General features: G+C 48.8%; 1 protein-coding gene across 2 annotated transcripts; it reads left to right on the top strand.

Moving 5' to 3' along the window:
* The first annotated feature begins 8,702 nt into the window (after positions 1-8,702).
* On the top strand, positions 8,703-12,511 carry NXT1 (nuclear transport factor 2 like export factor 1). 2 transcript variants are annotated; one of them, XM_036086192.2, is made up of 2 exons: positions 8,703-9,165; positions 11,776-12,511. In XM_036086192.2, the coding sequence occupies exon 2, from the start codon at positions 11,829-11,831 to the stop codon at positions 12,249-12,251; it is 423 nt and encodes a 140-aa protein (XP_035942085.1). In that variant the 5' UTR covers positions 8,703-9,165; positions 11,776-11,828; the 3' UTR covers positions 12,252-12,511. The 2 variants fall into 2 exon arrangements, with proteins under 2 accessions (XP_035942085.1, XP_077912981.1); XM_078056855.1 differs by lacking the exon at positions 8,703-9,165 and adding an exon at positions 10,867-11,076.
* The last annotated feature ends 4,685 nt before the right edge of the window (positions 12,512-17,196 follow it).

The following is a 17,196-nucleotide window of genomic DNA, read 5'->3' as shown; positions in this document are numbered from 1 at the left end:
ATCCTCCTCACCCATCAAGGCACCAAGCCCATCAAGCCAAGTGCAATTTTGTTTTTTCCTTTTTCTTTTTCTTCCTCCTCCTCCTCTTCTTCTTCTGCTTTTCTTCCTCCTCCTCCTCCTCCTTCTTCTTCACCTCCTTCTCCTCCTCCTCCTTCTTCTTCTCCTTCTCCTCCTTCTTCTCTTTCTCCTTCACCTCCTCCTTCTTCTTCTTCCTCCTCCTCCTCTCCTCCTCCTTCCCCTCCTCCCCCTCCCCTTCTTCTTCTTCTTCTTCTTCTTCTTCTTCTTCTTCTTCTTCCTCTTCTTCTTCCTCTTCTTCTTCCTCTTCTTCTTCTTCTTCTTCTTCTTCTTCCTCTTCCTCCTCTTCTTCCTCTTCCTCTTCTTCCTCTTCCTCTTCTCCTCCTCCTTCTTCTTCACAGACACCCAAATCTCTTTATTGGGAGGGATGGGACCCAGAAGGTGGGCACGGTGCCCTCTCACTGCACTGCTTGTTCACTGGCTCTGCTTCCTGAGTCCTGCAGCTTCATCACATCATGCAGCTCTGGTGGGCTAGTGTCTTCCCCAGACACCCCCATATGTCCCAATTGAGAGCTGCCTCTCGGAAAACAAGGATCAGCCCAAGATCAATTCACCACTCAAACATCTCTGCTGACTCTGGATAAAGCAGGGCCCACACAGCCTGATCTGCCCAGTCCTCAGTTGGGAAAGAGCTCTTCCACAGATGACTGAGATGGATCAGACAGCACAAAACAAGGGCTGTCAAAGGGGCACAGGAACTGTTCAGAGAGGGGATGCACCATAGACAGTTCAGGAAAGTGGGGAAGGTTGGGAAGACAGGGGTACCTGGACCTGACACTGAAGGCTGGAGGGAATCTGTGCAGATGTGGGGAATGCCAGGAGCACAGCCATGGTGGGAGAGCAGCCTGAGGGCTGTAGAAGGCAGCAAAGACCCCGTGTGATTGGAGCTTGGCAGGGGTGGAGAGGAAGAGTGTTGCATGGTGAGAGCCCTGCCCTGGGCAAATCTCCTTGAAGAGCATACTTAGATTCCTTTTTTTTTTTTTTTTTTAAGATTTTATTTATTTATTTATTTGACACAGAGAGAGAGAGCGGCAGGCAGAGGGAAAAGTGAGAAGCAGCTCCCCACCGAGCAGGGAGCCTGATGTGGGGCTCGATCCCAGGACCCTGGGATTATGACCTGAGTGGAAGGAAGACACTTAACCGACTGAGCTACCCAGGCGTCCCACATGCTTGGATTCCTGATCAGAAAAGCCAATATCCTTGTAAGGAAAGGAAGATGGAAGCAGATGTTGGGGTGCTGTCGTGACAAGTTATGCCCCTGAGGGACAGGCATTGCCTATCTACCCACCTGTCAACACTAGGGATGGTGCCCCGATTTTAGATGAGAAAACCGAGCACTCCAAGGGTTAGGTCACTCAAGTCTATCTGGCTCCAAGTTCCCATGTTCCTTCTGCTTGATCTACCTGGATTGTTCTAATGGCTCCGGAGAAAGACAGCTGAGCCTGAACTCCAGGATCCACATAGCAGCTACAGGAGCATGAGCTGTAGTTCACTGTTAAAAAGGATACAGCAGACCGAAAATGGGATCACTTGTGCTGATCATGAGCATGAGCATGAGCAACAATGAGACCAAAGTGAAGTGCAGGAGGAAGGTGTCTGTGCTCTCCCAGGCAGAAGGAACGGACTGACTGGCATGCAGCAAGACATAGCCTCATGAAGCAAGAGGAGCTTAATGCGCTGTAGACATCACAGGTCACTCCAAAGGGAAACCCTTCACCTATGAAGCAGTTTTTCCCCCTTCCTCCCTGCACACTGGCACACACCAATCTGCATTCTGTCTCTCTGGATTTATCTAGTCTGGATATTCCATATAAATGGACTCATACGACATGTGACCTTTTGTGTCTGGCTTCTTTCACTCAGCATACTGTCTTCATTGTAGCATATGTCAGCATTTCACTTATTTTGTGACCAAATAATATCTCATTGTGTGGCTAAACCACAATTTCTTTATCTATTTATCCATGGATGGACATTTGGGCTGTTTCCACCTTTTGGTTATTCATGTTCATATACTTGCTTGAGTACCTGTCATTAATTCTTTTGAGTGTATACCCAAAAGTGAAATTGTGGGGTCACATGGTTCTGTTTAGCTTTTTGAGAAATAGCCAGATGGTTTCCCAGGGTGGCTGCACCATTCTACATTCCCTCCAGCAATGTAGGAGGATTCTGATTTCTGCACATCCTCACCAGCACTTGTTATTTTCCGTTTTTTGATTATAGCCATCCTAGAGGGTGCGAAAGAGGACTTCACTGGGGTTTTGATTTGCATTTCCAGGGCAAGCCATTTTACAGGGTCATCTATCATTCCCTGAGGTTCTCATGTTGATAGTTTTCTCCCCCTGGGCTCACTGAGGGCAGGAGACATCTTACTCTTCCTCATGTGGTCAGCTCAGGGCACCATGGCTTAAGGAGGCACACGGAGGAGTTGGTGCCCCAGCCCCCAGATCTGTAGTCAGCCGACATGCTTGGGTGTCTGGGGGCAATAACCCTGTCACCAGCCACCTCACAAGCCACACCCTCTAGTGATGTCTATGAAGGACACTGAGTGTGCCAGGTCATTCAGGGGTTCTGTGCACTACCACTCACAATGTCTGCTGCAGTCGATACCCCGTGCCCACCATGGGCCTGGGACCTCCTATTTCAGTGGTGTCAAATCAAACAAAAATTCAACTGAATAAATTTGGAGATCTATTTGGCTTTATTCAACAATTCATAAACTTGGCAGCATCCCATCTAGCAAGTAGAAAGGAGCTCCCCTGAGTTGTAGAAAAGGAAAGGTTTTTAAAGGCAGAAAGGGAGCAGAAAAGGAAATTATTAGCAAAGAATGCATTGTTTCAGGTAAAGCTGCCTTCCTAAGGGGAATGGAAGGGCCTATAGGGTGGATTATCTCACTAGTGCTGACCAGGTAATTCCATGTTGACCGGTTAAAGGTTACATTTCTGGGGGCAGCTGAAACTTCAGTTAGGTTAGGTATTAAGTCTTGGTTTGATGGCATGAGGTTTAGCACAAGTGATCCCATTTTCGGCCTGCTGTATACTTTTTAACAGTGAACTACAGGCTGATTTCCAAATGCCTAAGGGCTTTCTCCATACGTGGAAGGGAAACTTCTTGGCCCCTCTTGCCAGCAGGCCAGAAGTGCCAAGGAAATGACACCCTCCCCAGCAGCCTTCAACTCTCAGGAGTTGGTATGTGAATACCCCAGCTCCCCCCTCCTCGGCCCTCTAGGGAGGATCCTTCTGAAGCCTGTGTTCTGTCTCTGCTCTATGCTGAGTTCTGAAGCATGGTTAGGCTCCATTGACCATGGTGGGAGCTGGCTGAGTAATCTACTAATATTCTGATTGGGACCACCAATTTCAATGTGTGGGTTTTTCCCCCTACACCAAGCAATTCTCCAACACCAGTTGGTTCAGTTGGTTATCCTACAATTCAATTCAATGCTGACATTATCTACCTGGAGATAGCATTAGATACCACAGATGAAGGGCTGAGTCCTACAAGACTGCTCCCTATACACACTTTAGATGTCATTTCCAAGTCCAGGTTGTCACATATTTCTGATCTACTGGCTATAAATCAGAGGTTCCCATGATCCCCTCCCTCCTTGGGTTCAATCAATTTGCTAGAATGACTCACAGAACTTGGGGATACATTTTACTTACTAGACGACTGGTTTGTTATAAAAGGATATAACTCAGTAATAGTCACATAGAAGAGAGGCACAGGGCAAGGTATGGAGAGGATGCAGAGCTTTCATGCCCTCTCCAGGCACACCAACTCCACTCTATCCAAATCTCCCTGTTTCACCAACTCAGAAGCTCTCTGCACCCCATCCTTTTGGGTTTTTAGGGAGGCTTCATTACATAAGCATGACTGATTACATTATTAGTCAGAGGTGATTAAAGTTCAATCTTCAGGTCCTCTCCCCTCCGAGATGGTTGAGGGGTGGGACTGACAGTTCCAACCCTCTAGTCACAAGGTTGGTTCCCCTGGCAACCAGCCCCCATCCTCAGAGATCCAAGGGCTTTCCTAAAAATTACCTCATTAACATAACAAAAAGCCTTTAATTAACACTTTTATGGCTCTCAACACTTAGGAAATTTTGAGGGCTTTAGGAGCTCTATTCTAGGAACAGAAGACCAAATATATATTTCTTATTATAAATCACAATACCACATGTACTTTTTCTCAATTCTCCACTCCCCTACTGGTGCTCCTGCACCTCCCAAATCAGTGACTTCCGCCTCTTGGAGAAGCAATCCAAACCAAGACATCTGCAGACCAGCCACTTCATATACATGAATTCATGAAACCTGCTTAAAACAGAAAACTAAGACCATCCCCTCAGGGTTAAAAGTGAGTGAAACACTAACCGGGGCAGACAAACATAATGTCATCTTTAAGAGAAAGGAGGCTTCTGGCCCCCAAGGCTATGATGTCAGTGAGCAGATTGAAGTATTTGCCAGCGGAGTGCAGAAACTCACAAAAAGAGGGGTAAACATGGGTGGTGCTGGTAGGAGGGAGCTCTCCTCATGAACTCAGTATCTGGTCCCCCTGGGGACACTTCTCTTCCTGGAGACAGAGGTCCTTCAGCCCTGTCAGCTCCATAGCCCGTTAGCAACCACTGCCTCTCCTCATTCTGACCCATGCTCATGGGGTCACCTGCTCATGCTGCTGGGATGTCCCCTCACCTGCTCACTGAGAATACGCTTGTGTTGCAAAGGAGCATGTGCTAGTGTCTGGGAAGCTGGTTCTGGCTGTAGATAACAAACTGATACCCTTCTCTAAAGTACAGTCTTGACTAACTCTCAGAGATCAGGAGGGAGCCAGCCTCAGGACAGTGGTCAGTTCTTTGAGGTGGTATTGCCTTGTAAGGCCTCTTGGGGCCCCATCTTCAAGGTTCCTTTGAATCTGTATGAATCAAACCTGATTCATACAGATGTAAATTTAAAGGAGAGGTATTGTCACTTGAGATTATCTCCTGGAGCTTGGGGCAGGGCCTCAGCAAGACTTGGGGATGATGGTGAGAAAGAGTCCTGGCTCTCTTGCTCTGTAACAGATCGCCATGAACCCTAGTGGCTTACATCATTTATTTTGCTCACAAATCTGCTATTTGGGCTTGTCTGGGAAGCCTCATTTCTGCTCCATGCCACACCAGTCCCGGGTAGCCCAACCCAGGACTAGAGGGTCCATTTCCAAAGCCGTCCACTCAAAGGACTGCTGGCTGCCAGGGTTGCCCTCCATACAGGCCTGTCCATGTGGCCTGGGCTACTCACAGCACAGGAGTACCAAGAAAGCCTAGCAGAGGCTGTATCTCAGAAGTTACACACTCACATAGGCCTGCCTGAGTCAAGGGGAGTGTGGCAAGGCAAGGTTCCAGACAAGCATGTGGGACTGAAATATTTTTGTGGTCATTTTTGGAAAATATAATCTGTCACAATAAGGATGAGAAACTACCCAGAATCAAGGGAGCCAGCTCATGAGTGTGTATGTGTAAGTATGAGAGGTGTGTGTGTATGCGTGTGTAATCTAGCTCACCCTCTTTCCCTCTCTTTCTCTGGTGCCATAGTTCTCCGCATCTCCTTCATTTACTCTCTGCTCAAGGCCACACCTCAGCTCCTAAGCTTATGGGCAGTTATTCCTGCCTTCCCAGAATCTCCCCAAAACTCAGGGCCTCAAGTGACACAGAAATGTAGCCCCAGCTCGCTCTGGTCCAGCAGCAGCTCATTTGATTCTGCTAAGACGGTGGGGGGGAAAGCCACACACGTTTGTTTTTGGTGACAATGCACTGGGGGCACAACTGGCCAGCCACTGCTGTAGATTGCCTGGCGCCAAGTGATGCAGCCTCTCATGGTAAACAAACGCTGTTAGATCCTGCACCAGAGAGCTACGCTGATAATGGGGAAAAGCTCACTCCTGTGTAAACATCCATAAGTCAGGCCTGTCTTCAGAGCTGCCAGAGGGTCAGCGTGTATGACCAGATGCGCCCTTCCTCCCTGAACAGACTCCACGTAGCAAATGGGGCTGCTGGCTCCAACGCTGCTTAAGCCAGGCTCATCTTCCAGAGGATGTGCTTTTAATTTGATGATAAATCCTACCAATTTGTCACTACACTTGTCCCAACTTTAAAAGCCAGTTGTTGGAGGAATTGTTGGCAAATAAGGAAGTTGCTGCCAATGCAAAACATCAAGTGTACTAACGTTTTCTGGATGCTTCCTTTGTGCTTGGTCTGTGCTAAGTACTTACCATGCATTGTTTCATTTGTTCCTCACATCAGCCTAAGGAAATGAATATTGTTACTGTTCCCCTTCTACTGATGAGGCAGCTGAGCCTCTGGGAGGTTAACTCGCTTGCCACCATCACTCTGCTAGTGCATCAAGTCACACTAGTTAAGTTATAAATACCTTTATGTTTATGCCCAACTTTAAATAATATTTTAAAAAAATAAAGCAAATTCACTGGCTCTTGAAACTGGAATGTCCAAATTTCAGGTCTGATTTGGTTCCCAACACAGCCACCAAAAGCCTGAGTTCTCTCCCATCTTCTGTCTGCCTCTCTGTCCAGGGGCTCCCCCTCACGGTGGCAAGATGGCTGCAGCTGCACCATCCATATTCCACATGTTTGGAAGGAGAGAGAAAAAGCATTTTTCCCCAAATCCCCTAGCAAACACTTTCTCCAGGCTCAGGGGCCTAAATTGGGTCTCCTACCACCCCAGTAGTGTGCTCAGGGCATACAGTGCCACTGGTGTCCCTTAGAGTCAGGGGTGTCTCTAACCTCCCAAATTCAAGGACTGTAGGGGAAGTAAAAAGCAGGCTTGCTTCCAAGCCTAGGAGAGTGGCTGTTAGAGAGGACCCATCGCAACTAGAATGCTGTGGAGCAATGACTTGAACCCCAGCCTGCCTGTTCATTCAAACAGTACTGACTGAGCCCTTGCTGTGGGTCAGGCACAATTCTAGATGCTGGAGACATAAACCTGAAAGATTCCTGCCCTCCTCCCCTCCTGTTGCTGTTGCTGGCTCTGCTGCCTCCCAGGGCTAAAGCCCTGTGCTTTTACAAGGCCTCAGAGCTGGACTTATGTTCTCCTAACCAGCTTTTCTAGTTTTGAAGCAGCTTTGTGGCACTTAATTTCTGTCATTCAGCCTCATCATCTATAAATCAGGAATAATGATACCTCCCCCAAGAATGAAATAAAAAAGGCTTACGTGGGAAACGTGATAAAACCTAAAGTATCACAGCCTCCAACCTACCACACAGTCAACCCTCACTCCATTGATGCTGTGATTTGGATTTTTGTACATTAATTCCTAATTTCACTGTCTCAGGCTTTATAAAGACATGTCTGTGTGAATACTGCTCCAAAGATGCTATTTAACACTCTCTACTCAGCCCCAACTTATTTTTTTATAATCCAAATTCTTCACCTACTTGATTTAAGTGGAGGAGGTGGTTTGCCTGCATTAAATAGCCCATCCAGTTTCTAAATTTGTCATGAAATCTGAGAGCAAGGGTTCTCTCAGGAATGCAAGCAAAGGTACACCAAAGGGTAGCCAAGAGGGTATGAGTTAAATGCACCACACTCCAAAGATACGGCAACATCAGTAAACTTCACCATGCCCAGAGGGCTCCCAGTTTTGAAGGAATTATTCAGTCTCTCAGACCAGTGGATTGAGTTGAGGCTCTTGTATCTAAAGAAACCTTTCTTTTTCTTTTCTTCTTCTTCTTTTTTTTTTTTGCTGTAAACTCTGTTTCCCAAGTCCCACACTGTTTCCATCCTGTTGAGCCTGTTGTTTTAAAGAAAAGTTCGGGTTGCAGATTGGCTGAAATGTAGCTAGTTTCAGAGCTGGAGAATAGAAGCACAATACCAACCAGGCCATGGGCCATCGCTGGAACCAGGCGGTTTTCCTCGGAGCTCCTCAATTCCCAGGACAAGAGAGGAAATTGCCTTTGTTTCCCTTTCTGGCACATTTTTGTTACTTCCCAAACTTAGACTCTTCCCACCCTCGACTCCTCTCGCTTTTAGTTGAGTTTCTCACTTAACTAAAATGGGTTTTCTTCTATGTGTCCTTAGGGACTTAAACTATCAAGGAGAGTAATCAGCTGCTATACTTTATCAGGCAGAGTTCAACAAGGGCAGTGCCGGCTTCACCAGCTCGGCCACCGCGGGGCATTCTGGCGCCCCACTTACTATGTCTGTGTGAAAGCCTTAGTTGGGTCACTGCTGCTGGTGGTGGTTTCCCGAGGTTGGATCAAGTCGTCTTTTATTTAACTAGAATTACCCCAACTGCAGGTGAATGGAGGTCGTAGGCCAAGTATCTGAGTCCGCCTCACACACTCTCCCCCACGCTCTCCTGTCAAGCGGGCCTCCACTCAGCTGGGAGAGACCTCACGCACCTCTAGCTCCGGGGGCGGGACCTAGGAGATTTCATCCAATCAAGAATCCCACCTAACCAGTTGGACCGCTGCTATGACTGGTTGAGCCAATGAAAACTCGACCGCTGATTTTCTATGGTCTTCTGGGAAGGCGCCTCTCCCGGAAACCACCTCCTCCTTTGAGCCACACCTGGGCGGAGCTAGCCTCCCGGTCTTCTGTCCCGCTGGCTGACACAGCTGCCGGTCACGGGGAGGCGGGAGTGGGCGGAGCCGTGGGCGCTGGCGTCTGCGCGGCGCACAGCGGGCCGCGCGCGGGAAGCCGCGGACGGCCCCGACGAGTTCCCGGGCTCCGGGGTCTCGGAGACTCGGCCGGATCCGGGAGGAAGGGTGGGAGAAGGGCAGCTCTTCCGGTTCCTGCTGAGGCGAGCGGCGGAGGAACGCGGAGCCTCGGCAGGTCCGCCCCGCCGCCTTCGGGGGCCGGCCTTCTGTGGAGCTGGGGGTCGTGCAGGGGGCGCCCGAGAGGGGCGCCGCCGCCCACGCTGACCGGGAGACGCCCGCGCTGGCCGAGGTCCCCTCCTCGCTAACCAGGGTCGCCCGCGCTGACTCGAGCCGCCCACGTTGACCGAGGTCGCCGACCCCCGCCGACCGGGGATACCGCCCCCCGCTGACCGAGGACGCCACCTCCGCCCGCGCTGAGCCCGGACGTCACCAGTCGCGAAGGTAAGTGTCCCCCACCGTCCCCCGCGGCCGGCAGTCGGCCCAGGGACTCACGAGACATCTGCCACGTGCACCCCACGCTCTCCCCCCATTGTCAGGAATCAGCCGGGTTTTGTCCTTTCCCTCGTGGTGTCGTTGCAGCGCTGCTTCAGGTTTTTGCCCTTGCGAAGTGCTTGGCAGTAAATCCGCTTGGCGATGAGGAGCACTGGAGCAGGTCTCGGGCCAGAGATGGCCAGGGCGGGTTGGCTTTATGTGTTTGATGAAAAGCGACTCTCCGCCAGAAATGAGGCCTGTTGGATCTTCTCTGGTCCAGCTCCAAAGAACTTGGCGGTGTGGGCTTCCGAGAGAAGGCGGCATCTTCACAGCCTCATACTTATCTCACTTTTCATGATTCTTTTCTCTGATTTGATAGAGAAGGGCAAGCTGTCAGCTTTGTAGGTAGCAGAACCACAAGACAAGGAGGTGGTTATCTTACTGGTATGGGGCCAGGACAGGTTGCTAAGCTGTGTTTGGAAAGTCGCTTTGGCAGAACTGAGCAGGGGTGGAGGAAGGGGCGTTTCTGAGAATGACTTGAGATGGTGGAGGGACTGGGGCACGTCAGGGTGAGGAGTAATGTGGATGTCAGGAATTCCAGCAAGAGAGGATTTGAGGCCCATGAAAGGACAGCTTCAAACTGGCAGTCCTGTAATGGTGCCCTTAGAGACTTAATTTCCTAAGTGCAGGTAAAGGACAAGTAAAAAAGGGTAAGCTGTTAAAGGATAAGCAAGTAAGAGGACAACATAGTCTTGACATTTTCAAAGGCCACATGCCTTCTTATAAAGATACATCAGGAGTGTGCTTGCTGTCAGGACCCTAAGTTTCTCCCTTCTTCTTTGTAAAATTCTTTCATCCTTTTGTGGTGACCATTAAATGAGATGATGTATGTAAAGTAAGCAGCAGATACCCAGCTCAGAATCCGTGCCTGCTGAGGCTTGATTTTGAGTCCAGGAAGGAAGTGCAAAGACCTCTGTCTGTGCCTCGTTCTGTCACCGCTTACTTCTATGACCAAGCTCCTTGCCTGCTCTTTATAGTTCTTTACTTTACAGAGGCCTCCACCTTGCTCAGCCCTTAAGAGTACTTGACTCTTTTCCAACTCTATGTGAAATCTTTTATCTGTTTCATGAGCTGATATTAAAAAAAAAAAAAAAAATGTTAAAGTCTTTGAAACAAGAAATTTAAGTTTGTATATCTAAACATATCCATTATTTTAGTAATGTTCTTTCATGAATTTTTTCTTTTAGTGAAATATTTTATTTTTTAAATTTTTTTTAAAGATTTTTTTATTTATTAGAGAGAGGGCACAAGCAGGGGGAGGTGCAGAGGGAGAGCAGACTCCCTGCTGATCAGGGAGCCCATCGAAGGTCTGGACCGGAGCGACCCGAGCTGAAGGCAGATGCTTAACCAAGTGAGCCCCCAGGTGCTCCACTTTTAGTGAAATATTTTAATGACGCAAAAAAGAGCAGAGAACTGTAACAGTTGTACCATACTCTGAGACAAGCAAATAATATTTCTTTATGCTTTTAGACTTCCTTTTTTTTTTTTAAGGAAATGTGACATATCAGCTATAGTTGAGATTCTTTTTTTGATGCCACCACCCCCCACCTTCTATCCCATAGAACTTGCTCAATTCTTTTTTTTTTTTTTTAAGATTTTTATTTATTTATTTGAGGCAGGGTGAGAAGCAGAGAGAGAGGGAAAAGCCAACTCTGCACTGAGCTCAGAGCCAGATTCGAGGCTGGATCCCACGACCCTGAGATCATGACCTGAGCTGAAATCAAGAGTTGGACACTTAACAGACTGAGCCACCCAGGCGCCCCAGAACTTGCCTTTCCATTTTTAACTTGTTTTTCCATTTTGGCTCACAGGACTTGCCTGGTAGGTATTTGTACTCACGGAAGCTAGGTGCCCTCCCTTCTCATTCTCAGTCAGCTGCTAGGTTTACTTGTCATGAGGATCGTGACCACTGTTTTGGTACTGTCCTAGTGACATTGGCTCTCTCATCCTCTTAAGAAACCTGCCTTCTCTTTGCTCTCCCAGTATCTGTTGGATGAGCTCATGATAGTTTTCTCAGACTCACCACCAGCCGAGGATCATATGCCATCTGATTGGTCTTTACTGGGCCACTGCTCCCTTCGTTGTGGTCTACAGTCTTTATCCAGGATCTGCTGTTTCTCCACTTCTCTAGGGGCAGTCACACCTGGTCCACGCTTCCAGGAAAAAGTGACCTTCCCTAGTCAAATGTACTATCTTTTACAAAATGAGATTTTTGGAATTCATAGTAATAGCTACCATTTTTTAAACATGTAGGTATCAGGCTTTTTAACTAAGCACCTGGTGTACACTGTCTTGTTTAATTCTCACATTACAACTGTGTCATGAATGGTGATATTTCCATTTTAAAATGAGCAAACTGAGGCTTAGTAAGATTAGGCATCAGCAAAATTTGAGCCTAGAGTCATCTCCCTACAGTATGTAATTGTTTTGCCACCAGTAGAAAAGGAGAATTACTCCATTGTCGGGGCAGAACAAACTTGGGCATTCACACGGGTTCTCTTCAACCTTCCTGCTCCACAGCCCCCGCTCCCTCAGGCGCAGGAGCACCTGGACCTCCTTCGGCAGGGCCGGAGATGGCATCAGTGGACTTCAAGACCTACGTAGATCAGGCCTGCAGAGCTGCTGAGGAGTTTGTGAACGTGTACTACACCACCATGGATAAGCGGCGGCGCCTGCTGTCCCGCCTGTACATGGGCACGGCCACCCTGGTGTGGAATGGAAACGCTGTTTCGGGACAAGAGTCCTTGAGTGAGTTTTTTGAAATGTTGCCTTCCAGTGAGTTCCAAATCAATGTGGTAGACTGCCAGCCTGTCCATGATGAAGCCACCCCAAGCCAGACCACAGTCCTTGTTGTGATCTGTGGAACAGTGAAGTTTGAAGGCAACAAACAACGGGACTTTAACCAAAACTTCATCCTGACGGCCCAGGCCTCACCCAGCAACACGGTGTGGAAAATAGCAAGTGACTGCTTCCGGTTCCAGGACTGGGCCAGCTAGTGGGGCCAGGAAAGGCCTCTGTTGTAGCCCAGCTCTGTAGGGAAACGCAGATCTCAAAATGTGGGGACACAAGTTCCTTTCTGTTCCAGGCCACACTGCCCTGGCTTAACTGCATTTGCTGGAGTCCTTTGAGCCCCTTTCTGAGTGTATTCTTGTTTGTCATAGATGCCTTTTCAAAGTAGTCAACTTTTCTATTTTTCTATTTGTCCAGTAGAGACCCTGGTTCTGGAAATTCTGACAAATAAAACAATACAAATGTTGCTTCTTTTCCCTTGCTTGATGTGTCTGTCCAAGTTTTGAGGAAGGAGGAGGCAAAGGAGGGTTAAAGGCAGAAGCTTAGTAGAAAGCACCTGAGATGAAATTCTTTAGTGAAATACTAAAGAATTAGTTAAAAACTGCTTATAAATGAAGCAGCTGTATTAACTACTCTTGTAAAGAGGAAGTGAGGAACTGCTCTTAAGAGGAAGCTAGTTTTATTGACCCTGAAGATGGACTCTAATTGCATTTTCCCAATGTAAAAAAAGAGTAGAACTGGAAGGTTCCATCATCCTTTGACCAATAAATGAGATCTCATGGCCACGTGGCTTCCCCAATTACATTTTCTTTGACAAGAGTGTGCTAGGTTTGAGATAGGTTTGTGGGCTGGGATATTGGAATGGGAACTTTGGAGAAGGAGAATACTGATGTGTATGGTGGCACAGATGGCAGTTTCCTCCTCATACCCCTCCCCTTACCTAGTTTCTGAAGCCCAACAGTGAGCAGGACAAAGTACCCACCAAAAAGAAGGTTTGACATAATGACTTAAGTTCTGGCCAGTGATGGAGAAGCACAAGGGTGGGACTTGTGGGAATTTGCTTGTTGGTAGGCCCTTCCTCCCTCTGTCCTGCTTCCTAGAGAGCAGTTACGATGGCCTGACCACTGGCTCTGGCTCATTCTGGGCCATGGAGGCAGCTGGACCGTGGAGGTAGGATTGTGTTAAATTGGAAGGAGCCTGGATCCTTGATGACTATGTGGAACCATCCAAATGGACCTAGTTCACCTACCCTTAGATTTCTTTTTAAATGAAAGAAATTTTATTTGTAAGACATTAATTGGTTTGGGGCAGGTCTCACCTGCGATAGCAAAATCTAATCCCAAGTGAGGAAAAAGATTTGCAACAGGGGCAGACAGTGTGTTGTAGGGGAATGGCTTTGTCATAGTGTTCTGGGGAACCAAACTAGACCCAGGTACCCTCAGGAATTCTAAGTCTAACTGGGAGGCAAGACATTAAAATGGTAAATAAATTTAGTTTCAAAGCCACATATGAAGAGTAGTCAAATTGATCCTATAGATACATGCCTAGCAAGCAGAGATAAGCAGTTCAGCTGAGATCTGGTGAAATACTTGGGAGATTGGAAGTGAAGTCCCAAACCACAATGTGGAATTGTCAGACCCTGGAGCTCTGTCCCATAGGGAGGCCAGTGGAGTGGGCTGGGAGGATTAGTGCAGAGACTGATGTGGAGGGAGAAGCTGGGCTTCAAATTTGAAAGCCCTCGTCCTTAAGGGGTGACGTAGGATGGCACCTGCCTCACCTCAGCCTTGGATAGAGGGTGCGAGTCCCATCAGGCCATCAGAGAGCTTGATGTGAAATCTCTGGAGTCTGCGAATCACATTGTCCTGAAAATCTTCAAGACGCAGCTGTGGGTGTTCCTGTGGGACAATGGTTCGGGAAATTAAAAGTATAGATGGCATTCTGAAGAGCACCAGGGCACCTCTGGTGGCCTCCCATTCTCCCCTCCTTTAGGAACAACGGACAGTGGATTTAGTTGGGAAGGCACTCAGATGAAAGACCAGCCTTCCCTAGACCACACAGTTAGTGTGCCCTGAGACCCGATGGGGCCAGTGAGGTGTATGAGGAAGGGCTATGAGGAGACACTTTGGGGAAGTCTCCCTGAAAGACTGGGGCATCCAGTCTTTCTTTCCTCCCACCCAGTCTACCTCTACCCTGCCATTTAGAGAGCAGGTATGAGAGTTGATGTTCTAAATAGAAGCTCTGTTGGGCCATGAGGCTTATTTGGCCACATGCAAGGGGTGGAGGAATGGAAAGCAGGCCCTGGGGTCCCTGTCAACCTCATGGAGTCCCCTCACCAGCATTGGATGACCTCCCTTGGCTCTCAGGGGAAACAAGAAATGTACTTCAATCTTCTTGAAGCCACTGTTGTTTGGGGGTCTTTTTACACGCAGCCAAATGTACTCATCAGTGACAAACTGGAGGAGAGTATGTACAACAAAGGACAGGCATAGTATTTCTTTACTATATAAAGAACCTTCAAATCAGGAAGGGAAAAAATAGAAAAAATAGCACAAGAAAAGAACAGGCAAATCACAAAAATATGCATGAAAGGGTGGTGGGAGGGAGGGAGAAAGGGAGGAAGGGAGGAAGGAAGATGCATAAACTAACAATTTCCATTCCCCTCCTTGTTTGTATAGCAACCACCTCGGTGATGGCAGGAGGTACCATCTCCCATCCAGTCAGACTGGCAACAGCCAGGAAACCCCAGACCCCGGTGCTTGCCAAAATGGGCCATCAAGGGAGCAAGTGTTGATTTCTTCATAAGATGGGACAGAGAGGGTGAAGAGACTGGAGGGGGGGGTGAGCATTTTGGGGAGAGGTTTCCTGAGAGAAAACTTCTGAGAGAAAGCTGTCCCCCCACCCCAGCTCCAAGGCCCCTCAACAGGGAAGTGTGGTGAGGTGCCACCTCCCTTGCCTCTAGCCCAGAGAGAAGGGGCTTCAACAGGGGGTCTGCCTAGCTTGACATGATAGTCTGGGGTCTACGAGACCCCACTGGACACAGCCTGAAGGGACCTAGAGACCACTGCTGTGGCATCCACCTGGGATGGCTGGGTTAGGCAGGGCATTGCTGCCATGTTGGGAAGGGTCTTACTTCCCTCTGACGTGGAGCAAAGGGGTCTGAATCCTGGGGACTGGATGGAGAGCCAGCAGGACTGAGGAGACAGGGTAGGAGGAGGGGCAGGGGGCTGCTGCCCTGGGGTGAGCCTGTGCACAGGAGCAAGCCTGGGTCAGTTTTCCAGGCTGAGACATGGGCCTGAACAGGGAGCGCAGGCTGGAGGGCATCTGGGAAAGGCCGACAGGAATGTGGAGGTGGCCCTTAGGGTTCCTCAGAGTTGCTAGGGGAGCAAGAGCCCCCAGAATAAGAGGTCTGTTCTCCAGGACCAGAACACCTCAGCGATGTGGGGCGCCTCAGAAAAACCACCAAGTACCCTTGAAGAGGAAAAAATCACAAGTTCAGAGAACGCAAACTCTTCTTACCAGAACATTCACATCCAAAGGCTTGAGAAACCCAGGAGCGACAGAGGTGGGTGCAGGTGGCCAGAGGGGTACCTCTGCCTCCTCCAAGATGGTGGCTGACCCAGCTGGGGGAAGGGACAAGGCACAGAGCCTTCTACTCACACTTGAGGCTTGGGGGAGGAAGGTGGAATTCAGGTGAATGCAGACTGTTTCATCTAAGAGTGAGCATACGGTGTCATCAGGATGATGGGGAAAGGGTCCCCACTGAAGGGACCGTGCGTGGCAGCATGAGCAGCCCTCTGGCCCCATCCTACAAACAGCCCCATCAGACATTATTTGCTCTGTGGGTCTTAGCCAGGTAGACCTATCACCCCAGTTTGCCCAGGAGGGGGGTTCCTGGAGGTGGGCTTTCAATGCTAAGATAAATAAAGTCCTGGAGGGGCACCTGGGTGGCTCAGTCGGTTAAGCATCTGCCTTTGGCTCAGGTCATGATCTCAGGGTCCTGGGATCGAGCCCCACATCGGGCTCCCTGCTCCACGGGAAGCCTGCCTCTCCCTCTCCCACTCCCCCTGCTTGTGTTCCCTCTCTCGCTGTCTCTCTGTCAAATAAATAAATAAAATCTTAAAAAAAAAAAGATAAAGTCCTGGAAAAACTAGGACTAGTTGGTCACTCTGCTCTTAGCCCAATTTACACCGCAGACCAGTAAACTCTAAACTGCACTGTGGTCTCTGGAAATAGGGAAGGAGGGGAGTGGTGGGAGCTGCGGCCAGCGGTGCTGAGAACAGGAGGTCATCAGGCTTTCCAGCAGAGCCCTCATGGCAGACCTGTCCCACCAGCCACCTGAGCACTTGAAATGTGACTCCTATGACTGAGGAACTGGGTTTTTATTTTATTTTAATTCATTTAAATCCGAATAGCTACATGTGGTTGGTTCCATCTGTATTGGATGGTACAGTGGAAGCAGAATTGCTGGTCTAGAGACATTCCCAGTAGCTGGAAAACCCAGAAATGAGGAAAGAGTGTTACCACCACTGGGGCCTGAGTGTCCAGAGGGGACAGGGAGCTCCTTAACTGGAATATGTCTCAGAACCAGACAGGGTTCCACAGTCCTTGTTGGGCACAGGACAGGAAATGCAGAAACCCCCCTTCCATCTCCAAAGGAGAGAATTTCTCCTGCCCATCAAGATTCCATGGAGGCAAGGCAGGAAAGACTTCGGCTCCCTGCCTGCACTCTGCTGCCGTCCTGCTTGGGGCTTTACCATTACTGTTTAGTTGTCACCTCCCAGTTGGGAGAGAGAGATGAGTCAGGTGATCAGTAGGCTTATTTTCAGTGACAAGTACAAAGTGTATAAAGGCGGTCCAATTCCAGAACATTCTTTCTCCTGACAGGGTCACGTGGGAGTGGAAAGGCTAGAGTATGTGCCTGAATCTTCTGCTCTAGCCTGAAGATGAGCTATTTCACTAAGGAATGCCACGCATATGTGTGAACTGCTGTGCATGTGGGGGCCAGCCGCCATAGCTGAACCTTCCCCCTAACACCCCTCCAACCCCCCACCTCCAATCCCAGCCGCACTAACTTGGCAACATTTCCATTGCATTTTTATATTTCAGGATTTCATAACTAGGTCCTTTTATAGGGTAAGGGAAAAAATATCT

Source organism: Halichoerus grypus, chromosome 10 (genome assembly GCF_964656455.1).
Source record: "Halichoerus grypus chromosome 10, mHalGry1.hap1.1, whole genome shotgun sequence".
In the NCBI taxonomy this organism is placed as follows: Eukaryota; Metazoa; Chordata; class Mammalia; order Carnivora; family Phocidae; genus Halichoerus; species Halichoerus grypus.
Note: the sequence above shows the minus strand (reverse complement) of the source record. Positions and strands in the feature narration are given on the sequence as shown.